The 17,575-nt window shown below is 42.8% G+C and overlaps 1 protein-coding gene across 7 annotated transcripts in view; it reads right to left on the bottom strand.

The window, feature by feature from the left end:
* Nucleotides 1-17,575, bottom strand: part of mslnb (mesothelin b) — a 61,064-nt gene that overhangs the window by 14,141 nt on the left and 29,348 nt on the right. For 4 of the 7 annotated variants that reach the window (XM_083694067.1, XM_083694070.1, XM_083694069.1 and 1 more), the window contains 58 exons: nt 17,548-17,570; nt 17,419-17,440; nt 17,259-17,286; nt 17,062-17,146; nt 16,797-16,943; nt 16,476-16,687; nt 16,198-16,298; nt 15,899-16,017; nt 15,541-15,717; nt 15,107-15,138; nt 14,842-14,939; nt 14,463-14,491; nt 14,294-14,315; nt 14,167-14,194; nt 13,980-14,064; nt 13,581-13,727; nt 13,212-13,423; nt 12,933-13,033; nt 12,610-12,728; nt 12,252-12,428; nt 11,818-11,849; nt 11,553-11,650; nt 11,175-11,203; nt 11,006-11,027; nt 10,879-10,906; nt 10,688-10,772; nt 10,289-10,435; nt 9,920-10,131; nt 9,641-9,741; nt 9,318-9,436; nt 8,960-9,136; nt 8,444-8,475; nt 8,185-8,282; nt 8,043-8,071; nt 7,896-7,932; nt 7,769-7,796; nt 7,582-7,666; nt 7,183-7,329; nt 6,814-7,025; nt 6,548-6,648; nt 6,315-6,433; nt 5,982-6,158; nt 5,856-5,887; nt 5,632-5,729; nt 5,387-5,409; nt 5,252-5,273; nt 5,116-5,143; nt 4,928-5,009; nt 4,412-4,558; nt 4,040-4,251; nt 3,772-3,875; nt 3,071-3,189; nt 2,452-2,607; nt 1,898-2,112; nt 1,626-1,711; nt 1,160-1,296; nt 662-787; nt 310-500 (listed from right to left, as the gene is read on the bottom strand). In XM_083694067.1, coding sequence (XP_083550193.1) covers nt 310-500; nt 662-787; nt 1,160-1,296; nt 1,626-1,711; nt 1,898-2,112; nt 2,452-2,607; nt 3,071-3,189; nt 3,772-3,875; nt 4,040-4,251; nt 4,412-4,558; nt 4,928-5,009; nt 5,116-5,143; nt 5,252-5,273; nt 5,387-5,409; nt 5,632-5,729; nt 5,856-5,887; nt 5,982-6,158; nt 6,315-6,433; nt 6,548-6,648; nt 6,814-7,025; nt 7,183-7,329; nt 7,582-7,666; nt 7,769-7,796; nt 7,896-7,932; nt 8,043-8,071; nt 8,185-8,282; nt 8,444-8,475; nt 8,960-9,136; nt 9,318-9,436; nt 9,641-9,741; nt 9,920-10,131; nt 10,289-10,435; nt 10,688-10,772; nt 10,879-10,906; nt 11,006-11,027; nt 11,175-11,203; nt 11,553-11,650; nt 11,818-11,849; nt 12,252-12,428; nt 12,610-12,728; nt 12,933-13,033; nt 13,212-13,423; nt 13,581-13,727; nt 13,980-14,064; nt 14,167-14,194; nt 14,294-14,315; nt 14,463-14,491; nt 14,842-14,939; nt 15,107-15,138; nt 15,541-15,717; nt 15,899-16,017; nt 16,198-16,298; nt 16,476-16,687; nt 16,797-16,943; nt 17,062-17,146; nt 17,259-17,286; nt 17,419-17,440; nt 17,548-17,570 — 5,857 coding nt within the window. The remainder of the gene's footprint in view (nt 1-309; nt 501-661; nt 788-1,159; nt 1,297-1,625; nt 1,712-1,897; nt 2,113-2,451; nt 2,608-3,070; nt 3,190-3,771; nt 3,876-4,039; nt 4,252-4,411; nt 4,559-4,927; nt 5,010-5,115; nt 5,144-5,251; nt 5,274-5,386; nt 5,410-5,631; nt 5,730-5,855; nt 5,888-5,981; nt 6,159-6,314; nt 6,434-6,547; nt 6,649-6,813; nt 7,026-7,182; nt 7,330-7,581; nt 7,667-7,768; nt 7,797-7,895; nt 7,933-8,042; nt 8,072-8,184; nt 8,283-8,443; nt 8,476-8,959; nt 9,137-9,317; nt 9,437-9,640; nt 9,742-9,919; nt 10,132-10,288; nt 10,436-10,687; nt 10,773-10,878; nt 10,907-11,005; nt 11,028-11,174; nt 11,204-11,552; nt 11,651-11,817; nt 11,850-12,251; nt 12,429-12,609; nt 12,729-12,932; nt 13,034-13,211; nt 13,424-13,580; nt 13,728-13,979; nt 14,065-14,166; nt 14,195-14,293; nt 14,316-14,462; nt 14,492-14,841; nt 14,940-15,106; nt 15,139-15,540; nt 15,718-15,898; nt 16,018-16,197; nt 16,299-16,475; nt 16,688-16,796; nt 16,944-17,061; nt 17,147-17,258; nt 17,287-17,418; nt 17,441-17,547; nt 17,571-17,575) is intronic. The other 3 variants (XM_083694068.1, XM_083694072.1, XM_083694071.1) reach the window with 3 other exon arrangements.

Genomic DNA, 17,575 nt, shown 5'->3' with positions numbered 1-17,575 from the left:
ACAATTAGGACATCATGGAGCAATCGCTTGCTTTTATTATGACTATATTATTGTGTTATTATAATATATATATTTATGTTTTATTATTACTATATTATATTGGATTGTTGATTCGTTGACCGGTGTTGATCGAGGAGCAAGAACTCAAAGCATTTCACTCCATCAACTATATCAACTAGGGCTGTATGTGATGGACGTGACAAATAACATTTGATTTGATTAGATTTTTTTTGTTTGATTTGGCTCCCTCTAGTGTTTATATGTAATAAAGCAGTTTCCTCCTTGTTCATGACACTGATAAACACTTACAGTTTCTGGAAGGCCAGACAGGAGGCGCTTTGCACTTCGGCGGAGGTCACCAGGCTCTTGGTGAGGAAGGCCAGGTAGTTCTTCAGCCGCACGTCAAACCAGGCGTTGACCTCCGACCTCTGGCTGCTGCTGAGGGCCGAGGGCCAGACGCAGGGCAGCGTGGGCCTCCTCACAGCCTCAGGGACCGCCTCCTGTAGAGAGAGAGAGCAGGGTCGGTGTGTGTGTGTGTGTTTGCTTGTGTCTGTGTGTGTGTGTGTGTGTGTTTGTCTGTGTGTGATTGGATGTTTGTGGTCTGTGTGTGTGTGTGTGTGTGTGTGTGTGTGTGTGTGTGTGTGTGTGTGTGTCTACGTACATTCTCTAGGAACTCTGGTGTCCTGGCGTAGTTTCCGTAGAGCTGGCAGAGCTGCGTGTCGTCGTCGACAACCCCCGGCCGTCTGAGGAAGCTGCCCAGGTCAGAGGGAGGCAGAGAGTTCACCAGCTGACGAGACGAGAGAGGAAGAAAACACCATCATCATCATCATCATCATTGCCATCATCACCGTCATCATCATCATCACCATCACCATCATCACCATCATCATCATCTTCTTCATATACCCCTCTCACCTCCCTCCTTCCCTCCCTCCCTCCCTCTCTCTATCTATCCCTCCCTCCCTCCCTCCCTCTCAACCTCCTCCTTTTCTCTGTCCCTCTCTTCCCTCTCTCTCTATCCCTCCCTCCCTTGCTCACTCTCCTCCCTCTCAACCTCCTCCCTCCTTCCCTGCCTCTCTCCCTCCCTCCCTCCCTCCCTCTCCTCCCTCTCAAACTCCTCCCTCCCTCCGTCCTTCCCCTCCCTTTTTTCCTCTCTCACCTGGCCCATGGTGCTTTGGGGCATGAGGGAGAGGAATGTGGTCAGGTTGGGGAACTGGAAACCCAGGAAGGACTGCTCCAGGAACGCGTAGAAGCTGCGGTTGTAGTTGTCCCCATAGCAACGCAGCGGGGAAGGTTCTAAAGGTGGGTCAAATGACAATCAACTGGAGAATCACAATTCCTGAATCACAGTAATTGTATGTTTAAAAAATAACTTTGTTGTTGTTGTAGTTGTTGTCTGACAACATCTGAAAATGCAATAAAAATGTGTTAAAAAACAAAGCAAGAATTGGTTTAAAAAACAAACAAATACTGTGCATGACATCAAAAGTTTCTTTGTAAGTTCATAACAGTACACCAGGTTTGGGTTAGGGTTTGGGTTAGGGTTAGGATTAGGGTTGGGGTTGGGGTTGGGGTTAGGGTTAGGATTAGGGTTAAGGTTTATATATATGGGATATGTACAGCACCTTTGAGTGATTGTAAGATGTGGTTGTAGATCCCTGTCTGTGTGTCGTCATGGAGAGTGGAGAGGGTAGAGTTCAGAACCTCCACTCTGACAAAAAAAAGCACATTATATTCTGATGATTCCTCGAATCATCATTTAACATTCAAGTTGTCTCTCTCTCCTTTTGTGAGATACACCCACTGGCACTGTAATATCCTGGTATTTCACACAGATGAAGCTTGCGTGTCAATAACAACCAGCAACTCAATTTAAAATACTGTGACTCAGTCTTACGCCTGCTGTTCGGTGCTGCAGTTCCTCTGAGCGACCACGCTGAAGAAGGGGGCGACGTGGAGCGGGGACAGGTTGGCTAGCAGAGGGCGGAGTCTGCTGCGGAGCCACACAGAAACCTCCTGGTCGCTCACAGCGGCGTCAGAGAGGTTAGCGCGATCGAACACCTGCTGTAGCATGGCCGAACGCACCACCGACGGCAACAGACTCTCATGACCCTACGAACAGAGAGAGAGAGAGAGAGAGAGAGAGAGAGAGAGAGAGAGAGAGAGAGAGAGAGGTCAGGAGAGGAGAGAGAGAGAGGTCAGGAGAGGAGAGAGAGAGAGAGAGAGAGGTCAGAAGAGGAGGGAGAGAATAATATCTGCCATTTAACTTTTATCCAAAGCGTCTTACATTGCAGCGGGTGCATGTTTCAGTATGTATGGTCCCAGCGGGAATCGAACGCCCAACCTTAGCATTGTTAGCACCATGCTCTACCAACTGAGCCACAGAGGACCACATAATGGCGGTAACGGTAATCCTTCTCGGTTTTGGGCAGATAGAGGTGCTCTTCTTACTGTGATGGCAGGAGAAAGGTCATCAAAGAAGGAGGCGAAGAGCCGGTCGGGAACGTGGCTCATCAGCGTGTTGACGTCCACAGCAGAGGTGAGCTGGCCGGGGGTGGAGGAGACCTCTGCTAGCTGCCTCACTGTCAGCTGGGGAAGGGCCTCCATCTGCACAACAGACCATGGGACCACAGACACGATTACAGACACTATCACAACAGGACGACAGACACAGTTACAGACACTATCGCAACAGAACGACAGACACAGTTACAGACACTATCGCAACAGGACGACAGACACAGTTACAGACACTATCGCAACAGGACGACAGACACAGTTACAGACATTGTTACAACAGGGCAAGAAACACAGTTACAGACACTGTTACAACAGGACAACAGACACAGTTACAGACATTGTTACAACAGGACAACAGACACGATCGCAACAAGACAACAGACACAGTTACAGACACTGTTACAACGGAACGACAGACACAGACACTATTACAACAGGACAACAGACACAATTACAGACACCGTTACAACAGGGCAAGAGACAGTTACGGCCAGAGCAACAGACACAGTTACGGGTTAATGCGCATGTGCACATGCAGTGAAGTGCGTACCGCAGAGAAGTTTGCGCGCAGCCTCTGGAAGTCTACGAACGTGGAGAAGGCAGAGAAGGCTCTGAAGTTCTTCTCCAGCCAGTCTCCACTGTCACGGGTATCAGCGCTGCAGCTGGGGTCTGCAATCCACCAAGAACATTACATACAATAGAGCAGAAATAAAACTATTAAAAATAAAGTACAGTAGGTGTTACCAGTGAATAATAATGACAATAATAAAGATAATAATAATAATAGGGAATAATATTGTATATTCTGAACATTTTATTTGACTGTATCTACTGTCATTTACTGTTACTACTTTTAGTGCTTATATTTATGTTTCCATGTTTGCTTATTCCGCTGTGTTGTGTTGTTGGTTGACGTTGTAGAGCTGCTCTGCCTTCAGCATTTTTTTGCGTTGTGTACTTGTATATGATGTAACGACAAATACACCTGAACTTGAACTATAAGTGTCAATCTCTCTCTCTCTCTCTCTCTCTCTCTCTCTCTCTCTCTCTCTCTCTCTCTAGACAAGGCGTCTTCATCCTTCAACAGTGAGACTCGACCGTGTTGAACCACCTGATGTGTTCCTGGTGAGGAAGACCACCTGATGTGTTCCTGGTGAGGAAGACCACCTGATGTGTTCCTGGTGAGGAAGACCACCTGATGTGCCGTTCCTGGTGAGGAAGACTTCGATGAAGAGTGTATAAACAGACTACCTGATGTGCCGTTCCTGGTGAGGAAGACCTCGATGAAGAGTGTATAAACAGATATCTGGCGGGAACGGCCCATCGCTGAGCGGTCGTTGCTCAGGATCTGCAGACTGAAGAGAGAGGTGAAAGGTCAGATGTCAGAGGTGAGTGGTGGTTGCTAAGGAACCGTAGGGTTAATTCAAAGGCATGACAGGTAACAACATCAGACAGACAGAGACAGACAGGCAGGCAGGCAGGCAGGCAGGCAGGCAGACAGACAGACAATAATACTCACATGCTCTGGTAGGTCTGGCAGCTGAAGTTCTTGCTGCTGAGGCAGGACAGGAAGTCCACAGACATGGCGGGCAGGAAGGGGCGGAGCCTGCTGTTGAACCAGCGCTGGATGAAGGCGGGGTCTCTCAGGCTGGCCGTGGTGAAGCTGTCCAGTCTCACCTCCGCGATGGCGTCCAGGGCCAGGGAGACCGCTGGGTTACTGGGATCCAACGTCTAGAGGACAAGACACACATGTATAACCCTACAGTTGCCAGGCAATAAAATCAAGATCAAAAGGATAAATGGGTGAGCTAAATGCGGTTATTATGAAGCTATAGTCTTCGTGTTTACACGTGATTAGCTTGGAATTGATTATACTGTAGTCTCTTCTCACCGTGTTGGAGAAGAGGTCCAGAGCAGAGTCCAGCACCACAGAGGCTTTGGAGAAGAACAGCTTCCAGGTCTGTTTGGAGTGGGTGGCGTTGCCTGAGAGTTTACACTTCAGCAGGGTCACCAGGTCCTTGGCCGTCAACGCTGACAGCTGGACCGTAAATAACGAGAGAGAGAGAGAGAGGGAGGGAGAGAGAGATAGAGGGAGGGAGAGAGAGAGAGATAGAGGCAGGGAGAAAGAGAGAGAGAGAGAGTGAGAGAGAGAGGCAGGGAGAGAGAGGGAGGGAGAGAGAGAGAGATAGAGGGAGGGAGAGAGGGAGATAGAGGGAGGGAGAGAGAGAGAGATAGAGGGAGGGAGAGAGGGAGATAGAGGGAGAGAGAGAGAGATAGATGGAGGGAGGGAGAGAGGGAGATAGAGGGAGGGAGAGAGAGAGAGTGAGAGAGAGAGGTAATTAGTGATACATCCCAAGACTCTTGGTTCTCTTCGAACAACAACATGACCGTCATAGAGACATCATACCGAAGCACAGGCGAAGTCTTCAATGCTGAAGTCACAGAGAGCACCACTGGTCGTCCCATCAAGTAGTTGCTGTAGTGCAGTACTGAAGGAAATAAAATACATATTTCAATAAATGAAAAGGTATATCATAAATAGTTTGGACTGTTTGAGAACAATTTACTGTGTTTAAAATTGCTTGAGTAACTCACCTTGTGACACCAGCACAAACATCCTCCTCTGTGATGAAAAGGACACAGTACAGAGTACAGATGAATGAATGATCATCAATGATAATCAATCAATAATCAATCAATAGTCATTAGAAGTTAATTGAATGGCACTTACCATTAACTGGGGTGATGTTGCACTAAGGGCAGAAAAAAATAATAATTCAATAACATACGCAGTGCCAAGACAAATGAAAACATCACATTGAGGAAATACATGTCAGCCTAAGGCTAAACTTAATTACATACTCACCTCTCCACTGTATACAATGCAACCTGGTAGGGGGGAAAATGCCTCTTGTAAGATTTCAGTGTGTCATGCTTCATAAACGATTAATGGCAAAAAAACTAAAAACATCCATGTGACCTAGATTAACCTACACACATTATTTCATATCATTATGACTTATATCTAAGTCACGTTATAACAACCGTATGAATGCATTAAAAAAGGAACATCCAAAGAGAGTGTTTCAGTGTCTAAAATTCCCCTCTGACCTGCTGGGACTCTCTGCAGTAAGGCCGTCTTGCTGGAGGTGATGACTGTCTCTATGTCCATAGGAACTGAGGGTATGGCCTGATCCAGTCGGTAGAAACTGTGATTAAAAATAACCAAGAGTTGGTTTAAATTTGGTTTTACAATGGCCATTCATGGGAAGTCATTATTTGGAGTTGAAATGTGAGATACAATCTTCAGATACAAATCGACATTTACAACTTACATGATCTTGTAGGTGGCACAGGTGATATTTCCCTAGAAGATGCAAGAGGGTTATGGTGAACATGTATATACAGTATATTATTTATGGTCTCTTTGAAGAATTACTTGATGTAAGGGGAGATGTTACCTCTTCAGAGAGCTTGACAAGGTGCTGGAGGAACTCTGGGAGTCTCCTCTCCTTTGGTGACTCAATCAGGTAGTCAAACACTCTGTTGATGACCACATCTTTCTCTGGAAGACCAGGAAGAGGTGACACCACCAGCTCTGCAGTCTGCTCTGGAGAGAGAACCTCCAGGGCCTCCAACTGGAAAAGAGTGATGCAACATAAAAAAATAAATAAAAAAAACTGAAACTGAAACTAAAATGACCTGCAATTTAATCTGGGTGCCCATTTATTGCATAATTTATCAAAAACATATATAGCAATATGGTGGCATAGTCGGCGGCCACTGAGACGTACAGGAGAGAAGTCTGTGTTGAGTTCCAGCAGGTCCTTGAGGGATATGAGGACTGAAAATGGCCCCAAGTTCCTCTTCAGCCAGTCTACACTGCTGTTAGTGCTGGACACACAGCCAGTGTCTGTGGGGGGGGGGGGGGGGGGGGGAGAACCAAATGGAAACATAAAGATATATACAGATATATATATACAGCAGATCTTAAATGTACTGGGAAAATGTAGTAGTTGATGGATACCTGTTCTGGAGCGGGACAAGAAGGGCTGGATGAACTCTTTCAGGATCAGGTGCTGCTGCTTTTCAGTCATGTGACCAAACTGGTCCCCAAACTCCTTCACCCTGGAATTGTCAATAGATGACACAACATTGAGAGGAGGGGCATCATCTCTCACCATATTGTAAACATTTGACACATGGTGTGACAATAATGAGACTTTTCTATGACATTAAAACTGACACATGGGCTGAGGTTATGAGGACGAAACATTGAAGTCTGACACTTACAGAAGCTGGTAAGTCTCACAGCTGAGGTTCTGGCTGCTGAGGCAGTGCAGGAAGCCTCCTGATGCAGACGACAGGAACACTCTCAGACGCTCAGAGAACCACTTCCTGATGACATCACTGTCTCTCAGCTGCTCCTCAGTCAGTCTGGAGACTCGGATCTCTCCAATCACATCCAGAGCCTGGGACACCGACGGGCCAATCACTGACATGGACTGGGAAGACGAAAATGAGATTTGTTAGTTTTATAAAAGAATCTAGTTTTTGTTTACAAGGAGGAACAATTATATTTTGCTTATTTGGCAACTCTAGGGACAAAAAGTGGGTCCATGTCTACAAGTGTAGCTATGATATCATTGAAAATGCATCTACCTGGTTGGAGAGCATACTCAGGGCTTCATCCAGGACCGCAGACGCTTTAGTGAAGAACAACTTCCAGGTCTCTCGAGAGTACGTGGCGTTTTCTGGCAGTTTGCATTTCAGCAGCGTGAAGAGATTTTCTGCCGTAAGGTCTTTGAGCTTTAGAAATGACAGCAAGCATTTTAGCTTCTTAAAAACAATGCAAGTAGTTTATTTTAATAATTGCCACCACTTCCATTGTACTTAACAAAAAGTACAAATAATACAGAATTTGTAATTACACATTTTGTTTGGTGAGGATTTCTAGGAAGGCCACTACAATTAAAGAGTGGTACAACATACTGTATAAATGATGCAAATAATTTAATCAAAGACACAAACCTGATTGGCTGAGGATGGTCAAACTCTTACCTGTGAGCAGGCGTACTGTTTGATGCTGTGATCACACAGCACTCCCGTCATGTTCCCTGAGTCCAGGTGTTGTTGGAGGGTAGAGCTAAAACACAGACAAGACAGAAGTGTCAGAGCACCAACTCACAACCGTCGCATTCAGGATTAATGTGCATCAATCGTTTGCCTGGTCTGAATTAAATCTTACCTGTCCACACCAGTGCAAACTCTTGTTTCTGAGAAAACATAGAGGAATACAGAGATTTAGGTTGAAGCTACATTCTGAGAAAAAGCATTTGGTAGGGTATGAAGTTGTGGCTTATTAAACAACATACCATTGTGAGAAGACACTGGACACTGGAAAGCAAAGAACTGAAAATAATGATTAAGTTAGTCTGTCTGACTCATGACACTGTCATTCATGACTGGCTACCATTTCCATGTTTGGGTCATGCAGGAATAAAAACAAATGTCAACCATACCTGTTGGTCAGGTGGTACCAGAACGCAATCTGTTCATACAAAACAGAATAAGAAATTAGTGAATGACAAATGAATGTACTGTCGCCAGCTATGATCCTCTACAACTATAGTGTTGTAGTTAGTGTTAGTGTTCCTGACTCACCCATTGGAGCAGACTCTGTGAGATCATAGACACTGGCCCAGATGATTGGTTCCATCTCGCGGGGGATCACCGACATGGACTGGTACAGCCTCTTAAAGCTGTGGAAAAACAACAAAGACAAAACTGACTTTTTGAAATGTTCTCAAAAGACATAGATAACAAAAAAATCCACTCATTTATCTGACAGAGAATATACATTAAAGCACAGCAACCACAAACTGATTAGCCTAAGAGATCTATTTTCTCTGGTTTGACTTACATGGTCTGGTAGGCTTCACAGCTCACAGGAGTCTAGGGATAGACAATACACAGTCACACCATGAGGTTGACAAAAATAATGAATGTAAATTACTCAAGTATGAAGTTATTAAAGGAGGAGAAAACCTATATTGATTAAAAGTTTGGAATGACTTAAATAAATCATTATCTTTTATCTGAGGCCATGTTGACATGTTAGGGAACACGTTCTCTATGGCATGGCACAAATAACAGCAAGTTTCCCCATCTCACTTCAAACGGTCTCTAATTAGGTCCTACTGTATGTTACATGATATTTGTTATGTCATGTTTGTGGGAACATTATAACACTGTTATGATGTACAGCTTCCAGGTCTCAAATAAAGTACCCATTGTTCAAATTTTGTGTAGCACTGTTAATCCAATATACATGTATATGGGGTGAACCACTTGTTTGGAATTCACTGTTTTTATGCCGAGTAAAAGCTTGATTAAACTTGATGATGGTTTGTCAACGAAAGGCTTTCAGGACTGTTACCTCTTCAGAGAGCTTGACAAGGTACTGGAGGAACTCAGGGAGTCTCCTCTCCTTTGGTGACTCAATCAGGTAGTCAAACACTCTGTTGATGACCACATCTTTCTCTGGAAGACCAGGAAGAGCCAAGACCACCAGCTCTGCAGTCTGCTCTGGAGAGAGAACCTCCAGGGCCTCCAACTGGAAGCGAGAGAGGAGAAGAGATATAAAACTATAGAAGTTTTGAAATTCTGTGTTAATCTACAGTATATCTGATATGTTAAGGCCTCAAAGTGGGCATCATCACACGATAAAACCCCTTTGATACATCATAATGAAGAATAAAGACATGGTGGCGTAGTCGGCGGCCATTGACACGTACAGGAGAGAAGTCTGTGTTGAGTTCCAGCAGGTCCTTGAGGGATATGAGGACTGAAAACGGTCCCAAGTTCCTCTTCAGCCAGTCTACACTGCTGTTAGTGCTGGATACACAGCCAGGGTCTGTAGGGGTAGACACATTATGGAACATGGATGTGTGTAGTTAATGTTTGTATGTGAACCATCTTATTGATCAGAGTTTTGGGAAGCAAAGCCATAAAAATACTCGATGCTCTATGTTACTATTTTAATCCAAAAGAAAAAACAATGAATACAAACAAACTTCAGCAGCATTTATTGCCCCCTGTGTGTAACATTTGTGTATACCTGAGGTATTTTTAGAGAGGAATGGGTGGATGAAATATTTGACAACCATCTCTTGTCTCATGTCGTCCATGTGGTTGAACTGATTGCTAAACTCCTTTAGACTGTATGAATAAACAGAATATAATATCAGGTCAATAAAACACATAATTCTCAAAATGTTGACAAACTTTGGAAGCCATCTTTCTTGTGTCCAGGTGAAAATGATAAACATCAGCTTATGTCTGTTGATAAATGTTTCATGAATCATAATAATGTCTGTAGCTGTTGAAACACACTTACACATGCTGGTAAGTCTCACAGCTGAGGTTCTTGCTGCTGAGGCAGTGCAGGAAGCCTCCTGATGCAGATGACAGGAACACTCTCAGACGCTCAGAGAACCACTTCCTGATGACATCACTGTCTCTCAGCTGCTCCTCAGACAGTCTGGATACTCGAATCTCTCCAATCACATCCAGAGCCTGGGACACTGACGGGCCAATCACAGACATGGACTGGGAAGACAAAGATGAGATTTGTTAGTTTTATAAAAAAATCTAGTTTTTGTTTACAAGGAGGAGCAATTATATTTAGCTTATTTGGCAGCTCTAGGGACAAAAAGTGGGTCCATGTCTACAAGTGTAGCTATGATATCATTGAAAATGCATCTACCTGGTTGGAGAGCATACTCAGGGCTTCATCCAGGACCGCAGACGCTTTAGTGAAGAACAACTTCCAGGTCTCTCGAGAGTATGTGGCGTTTTCTGGCAGTTTGCATTTCAGCAGCGTGAAGAGATTTTCTGCCGTAAGGTCTTTGAGCTTTAGGAATGACAGCAAGCATTTTAGCTTCTTAAAAACAATGCAAGTAGTTTATTTTAATAATTGCCACCACTTCCATTGTACTTAACAAAAAGTACAAATAATACAGAATTTGTCATTACACATTTTGTTTGGTGAGGATTTCTAGGAAGGCCACTACAGTTAAAGAGTGGTACAACGTACTGTATAAATGATGCAAATAATTTAATCAAAGACACAAACCTGATTGACTGAGAATGGTCAAACTCTTACCTGTGAGCAGGCGTACTGTTTGATGCTGTGATCACACAGCACTCCCGTCATGTTCCCTGAGTCCAGGTGTTGTTGGAGGGTAGAGCTAAAACACAGACAAGACAGAAGTGTCAGAGCACCAACTCACAACCAACTGTCCCATTCAGGATTAATGTGCATCAATCGTTTTCCTGGTCTGAATGAAATCTTACCTGTCCACACCAGTGCAAACTCTTGTTTCTGAGAAAACACAGAGAAATACAGAGATTTAGGTTGAAGCGACAATCTGAGAAAAAGCATTTGGCAGGGTATGAAGTTGTGGCTTATTAAACAACATACCATTGTGAGAAGACACTGGACACTGGAAAGAAAAGGACAGGAAATAATGATTAAATGAGTTTGTCTGACTCATGACACTGTCATTCATGGCTGGCTACCATTTCCATGTTTGGGTCACACAGGAAGAAAAATACGTTCTCATTGCAATAACACATTAAGTGAGACTTACCTGTTGGTCAAGAGGTACCAGAACGCAATCTGTTCATACAAAAACAGAATAAGAAATGAATTAATAACAAATGTATGGACTGTAGCCAGCTATGATCCTCTACAACAGAGGTATCAAAGTCATTCTGGCCCGGGGACACTTTTGTCCTCTCCAAAGTTTGGAAATCCACAGACATAATACTGTATGCTATAACAGTATTTGTAATAGTTGCATTATCATGCATACACAGGTTGGATGTGTTTTAAAGCATTTTCTATTTAGACTAACACTTGCAGGCTATTTGAAATCTTCCTGCGAGCCACAAATGGCCTGCAGGCCACATGTTTGACACCCCTGCTCTACACCAATAGTGTTGGAGCTACAGCATTCCTGGCTCACCCATTGGAGCAGACTCTGTGAGGTCATAGACACTGGCCCAGATGATTGGTTCCATCTCGCGGGGGATCACCAACATGGCCTGGTACAGCCTCTTAAAGCTGTGGAAAAACAACAACGACAAACAGACTTCATGAAATGTTCTCAAAAAACATAGATAACATAGATAACAAAAAATGCACCTATTCATGTGATAGAGAATACATGTCAAACCACAAGATCCAGAAACTGATTAGCCTAATAGATCTATTTCTCTGGGATGACTTACATGGTCTGGTAGGCTTCACAGCTCACAGGAGTCTAAGGACAGAGAATAACAGTCACACCATGATATTGAGAGGAATAATGAATCTAATTTACTCAAGTATGAAGTTATTAAAGTTATTATTTTACCAAATTAAAATATGAAATCATGCTTTCTTTTTGTTTCATGATGCTCTATGACATGTCTTATGTCATGTCTTATGTCATGTCATGTCATGTATAACATTTTGTAGGTCATGATTATGAACACTGTTATGATCTACAGCTTCCAGGTCTCAAATAAAGTACCTATTGTTAATATACTGTGAAGCATTGTTAATCCATGAATGTACAGTATATGGGATGAACCACTTGCTTGGAATTCTTCTGTTTTAGCTGAGTAAAAGCTTGATTAAACTTGATGATGGTTTGTCAACAAAAGGCCTTTACGATTGTTACCTCTTCAGAGAGCTTGACAAGGTGCTGGAGGAACTCAGGGAGTCTCCTCTCCTTTGGTGACTCAATCAGGTAGTCAAACACTCTGTTGATGACCACATCTTTCTCTGGAAGACCAGGAAGAGGTGACACCACCAGCTCTGCAGTCTGCTCTGGAGAGAGAACCTCCAGGGCCTCCAACTGGAAGCGAGAGAGGAGAAGAGATATAAAACTATAGAAGTTTTGACATTCCGTGTTAATCTACAGTATATCTGATATGTTAAGGCCTCAAAGTGGGCATCATCACACGATAACACCCCTTCGATACATTAAAATGAAGAATAGCGACATGGTGGCGTAGTCGGCGGCCACTAAAACGTACTGGAGAGAAGTCTGTGTTGAGTTCCAGCAGGTCTTTGATGGATATGAGGACTGAAAATGGCCCCAAGTTCCTCCTCAGCCAGTCTACACTGCTGTTAATGCTGGACACACAGCCAGGGTCTGTAGGGGTAGAGACATTATGGAACATGGATGTGTGTAGTTAATGTTTGTATGTGAACCATCTTATTGATCAGAGTTTTGGGAAGCAAAGCCATAAGAATACTCGATGTTCTATGTTACTATTTTAATCCAAAAGAAAAAACAATGAATACAAACAAACTTCAGCAGCATTTATTGCCCCCTGTGTGTAACATTTGTGTATACCTGAGGTATTTTTAGAAAGGAATGGGTGGATGAAGTATTTGACAACCATCTCTTGTCTCATGTCGTCCATGTGGTTGAACTGATTGCTAAACTCCTTCAGACTGTATGAATAAACAGAATATTATATCAGGTCAATAAAACACATAATTCTCAAAATGTTGACAAACTTTGGTAGCCATCTTTCTTGTGTCCAGGTGAAAATGATAAACATCAGCTTATGTCTGTTGAGAAATGTTCCATGAATCATAATAATGTCTGTAGCTGTTGAAACACACTTACACATGCTGGTAAGTCTCACAGCTGAGGTTCTTGCTGCTGAGGCAGTGCAGGAAGCCTCCTGATGCAGATGACAGGAACACTCTCAGGCGCTCAGAGAACCACTTCCTGATGACATCACTGTCTCTCAGCTGCTCCTCAGACAGTCTGGAGACTCGGATCTCTCCAATCACATCCAGAGCCTGGGACACCGATTGGCCAATCACAGACATGGACTGGGAAGACAAAGATGAGATTTGTTAGTTTTATAAAAAAATCTAGTTTTTGTTTACAAGGAGGAACAATTATATTTAGCTTATTTGGCAACTCTAGGGACAAAAAGTGGGTCCATGTCTACAAGTGTAGCTATGATATCATTGAAAATGCATCTACCTGGTTGGAGAGCATACTCAGGGCTTCATCCAGGACCGCAGACGCTTTAGTGAAGAACAGCTTCCAGGTCTCCCGAGAGTACGTGGCGTTTTCTGGCAGTTTGCATTTCAGCAGCGTGAAGAGATTTTCTGCCGTAAGGTCTTTGAGCTTTAGAAATGACAGCAAGCATTTTAGCTTCTTAAAGACAATACAAGTAGTTTATTTTAATAATTGCCACCACTTCCATTGTACTTAACAAAAAGTACAAATAATACAGAATTTGTAATTACACATTTTGTTTGGTGAGGATTTCTAGGAAGGCCACTACAATTAAAGAGTGGTACAACATACTGTATAAATGATGCAAATAATTTAATCAAAGACACAAACCTGATTGGCTGAGGATGGTCAAACTCTTACCTGTGAGCAGGCGTACTGTTTGATGCTGTGATCACACAGCACTCCCGTCATGTTCCCTGAGTCCAGGTGTTGTTGGAGGGTAGAGCTAAAACACAGACAAGACAGAAGTGTCAGAGCACCAACTCACAACCGTCGCATTCAGGATTAATGTGCATCAATCGTTTGCCTGGTCTGAATGAAATCTTACCTGTCCACACCAGTGCAAACTCTTGTTTCTGAGAAAACATAGAGGAATACAGAGATTTAGGTTGAAGCTACATTCTGAGAAAAAGCATTTGGTAGGGTATGAAGTTGTGGCTTATTAAACAACATACCATTGTGAGAAGACACTGGACACTGGAAAGCAAAGAACAGAAAATAATGATTAAATGAGTTTGTCTGACTCATGACACTGTCATTCATGGCTGGCTACCATTTCCATGTTTGGCTCATACAGGAAGAAAAATACGTTCTCATTGCAATGACACATTAAATGAGACTTACCTGTTGGTCAAGAGGTACCAGAACGCAATCTGTTCATACAAAAACAGAATAAGAAATGAATTAATAACAAATGTATGAACTGTAGCCAGCTATGATCCTCTACAACAGAGGTATCAAAGTCATTCTGGCCCAGGGGACACTTTTGTCCTCTCCAAAGTTTGGAAGTCCACAGACATAATACTGTATGCTATTACAGTATTTGTAATAGTATCATTATCATGCATACACAGGTTGGATGTGTTTTAAACCATTTTCTATTTAGACTAACACTTGCAGGCTATTTGAAATCTTCCTGCGAGCCACAAATGGCCTGCAGGCCACATGTTTGACACCCCTGCTCTACACCAATAGTGTTGGAGCTACAGCATTCCTGACTCACCCATTGGAGCAGACTCTGTGAGGTCATAGACACTGGCCCAGATGATTGGTTCCATCTCGCGGGGGATCACCAACATGGCCTGGTACAGCCTCTTAAAGCTGTGGAAAAACAACAACGACAAACAGACTTCATGAAATGTTCTCAAAAAACATAGATAACATAGATAACAAAAAATGCACCTATTCATGTGATAGAGAATACATGTCAAACCACAAGATCCAGAAACTGATTAGCCTAATAGATCTATTTCTCTGGGATGACTTACATGGTCTGGTAGGCTTCACAGCTCACAGGAGTCTAAGGACAGAGAATAACAGTCACACCATGATATTGAGAGGAATAATGAATCTAATTTACTCAAGTATGAAGTTATTAAAGTTATTATTTTACCAAATTAAAATATGAAATCATGCTTTCTTTTTGTTTCATGATGCTCTATGACATGTCTTATGTCATGTCTTATGTCATGTCATGTCATGTATAACATTTTGTAGGTCATGATTATGAACACTGTTATGATCTACAGCTTCCAGGTCTCAAATAAAGTACCTATTGTTAATATACTGTGAAGCATTGTTAATCCATGAATGTACAGTATATGGGATGAACCACTTGCTTGGAATTCTTCTGTTTTAGCTGAGTAAAAGCTTGATTAAACTTGATGATGGTTTATCAACAAAAGGCCTTTACGATTGTTACCTCTTCAGAGAGCTTGACAAGGTGCTGGAGGAACTCAGGGAGTCTCCTCTCCTTTGGTGACTCAATCAGGTAGTCAAACACTCTGTTGATGACCACATCTTTCTCTGGAAGACCAGGAAGAGGTGACACCACCAGCTCTGCAGTCTGCTCTGGAGAGAGAACCTCCAGGGCCTCCAACTGGAAGCGAGAGAGGAGAAGAGATATAAAACTACAGAAGTATTGAAATTCTGTGTTAATCTACAGTATATCTGATATGTTAAGGCCTCAAAGTGGGCATCATCACACAATAAAACCCCTTTGATACATCATAATGAAGAATAAAGACATGGTGGCGTAGTCGGCGGCCATTGACACGTACAGGAGAGAAGTCTGTGTTGAGTTCCAGCAGGTCCTTGAGGGATATGAGGACTGAAAACGGTCCCAAGTTCCTCCTCAGCCAGTCTACACTGCTGTTAGTGCTGGATACACAGCCAGGGTCTGTAGGGGGAGAGACATTATGGAACATGGATGTGTGTACTTTGTAAGTGAACCATCTTATTGATCAGAGTTTTGGGAAGCAAAGCCATAAGAATACTCGATGCTCTATGTTACTATTTTCATCCAAAAGAAAAAACAATGCAGCATTTATTGCCCCCTGTGTGTAACATTTGTGTATACCTGAGGTATTTTTAGAGAGGAATGGGTGGATGAAGTATTTGACAACCAACTCTTGTCTCATGACGTCCATGTGGTTGAACTGATTGCTAAACTCCTTCAGACTGTATGAATAAACAGAATATAATATCGGGTCAATAAAACACATAATTTCAAAAGGTTGACAAACTTAGGTAGCCATCTTTCTTGTGTCCAGGTGAAAATAATAAACATCAGCTTATGTCTATTGAGAAATGTTTCATGAATCATAATAATGTCTGTAGCTGTTGAAACACACTTACACATGCTGGTAAGTCTCACAGCTGAGGTTCTGGCTGCTGAGGCAGTGCAGGAAGCCTCCTGATGCAGATGACAGGAACACTCTCAGGCGCTCAGAGAACCACTTCCTGATGACATCACTGTCTGTCAGCTGCTCCTCAGACAGTCTGGAGACTCGAATCTCTCCAATCACATCCAGAGCCTGGGACACTGACGGGCCAATCACTGACATGGACTGGAAAGAAAGGGAAGTTGTTATTAGCATTTTATTAATACTTATAACCATTTATGCCTGACTAAAAAAGGCCTCAATCAAAGCCTCAAAAGACAATAGAAACACTTACCATATTAGAGAACATATCCAGAGCCTCATCCAGGACAGAGGACAGTTTAGTTAGCAGCAGCTTCCAGGTCTCTTTAGAGTGAGTGGCGTTTCCAGGTAGTTTGCATTTCAGAAGAGACACCAGCTGCTGTGAGGTGAAGTTTTCCAGCTTCATAAGAGAGACAGAGAAGGGACAGTCAATGAATGAATGCACACATATGTGTGCTCTGCCAGGGTATTCTGTAGTACTTCTCTGCCTAGAGTTAAAGCAGAAGTGACAGACTAACCGATACACAAGCGTACTCCTCCAGAGTGAAATTGCAGGACACGTCCATTGTAGTTGACTTTTCCAAGTAACGCTGTAGTTCAGTGCTGTAAAAAGTATTCAAGAGTGTTCACAGATTTTCGTATCACTGGCAATTGCAGTTGTCTAAATTAATCAAGACCAGAGTAGATCTTAGATACAGGTGATGTAACTAGTTACCTGTTGATTTTTTCACAGACTCTGGTATCTTCAAAAGACCATGAGAGAAAAATAAATGTTTAAGATTTAGCCAATGAATCTCAAGCAGCACAATTTACAGCATATAGCAAATCTATTAGTATCACATCGAGCTAATGTTCTTGTCAAAGACAACACTTACCATTGAATGGTGTTATTGGACACTGTTAAAAGGCAAAGACGATAACAAATAACAAAGTGATCAATAACAATATAATTTGAAAAAAGTCAAAGACAGATTTATTTGTTTTATGTAGAGATAAATTCTCACCTTAACATTAGTTGGCAAGCAATCTGTC

This window comes from Argentina silus (assembly GCF_951799395.1).
Source record: "Argentina silus genome assembly, chromosome: 22".
Taxonomy (NCBI): Eukaryota; Metazoa; Chordata; class Actinopteri; order Argentiniformes; family Argentinidae; genus Argentina; species Argentina silus.
This window is presented reverse-complemented; position numbering and strand designations above follow the sequence as displayed.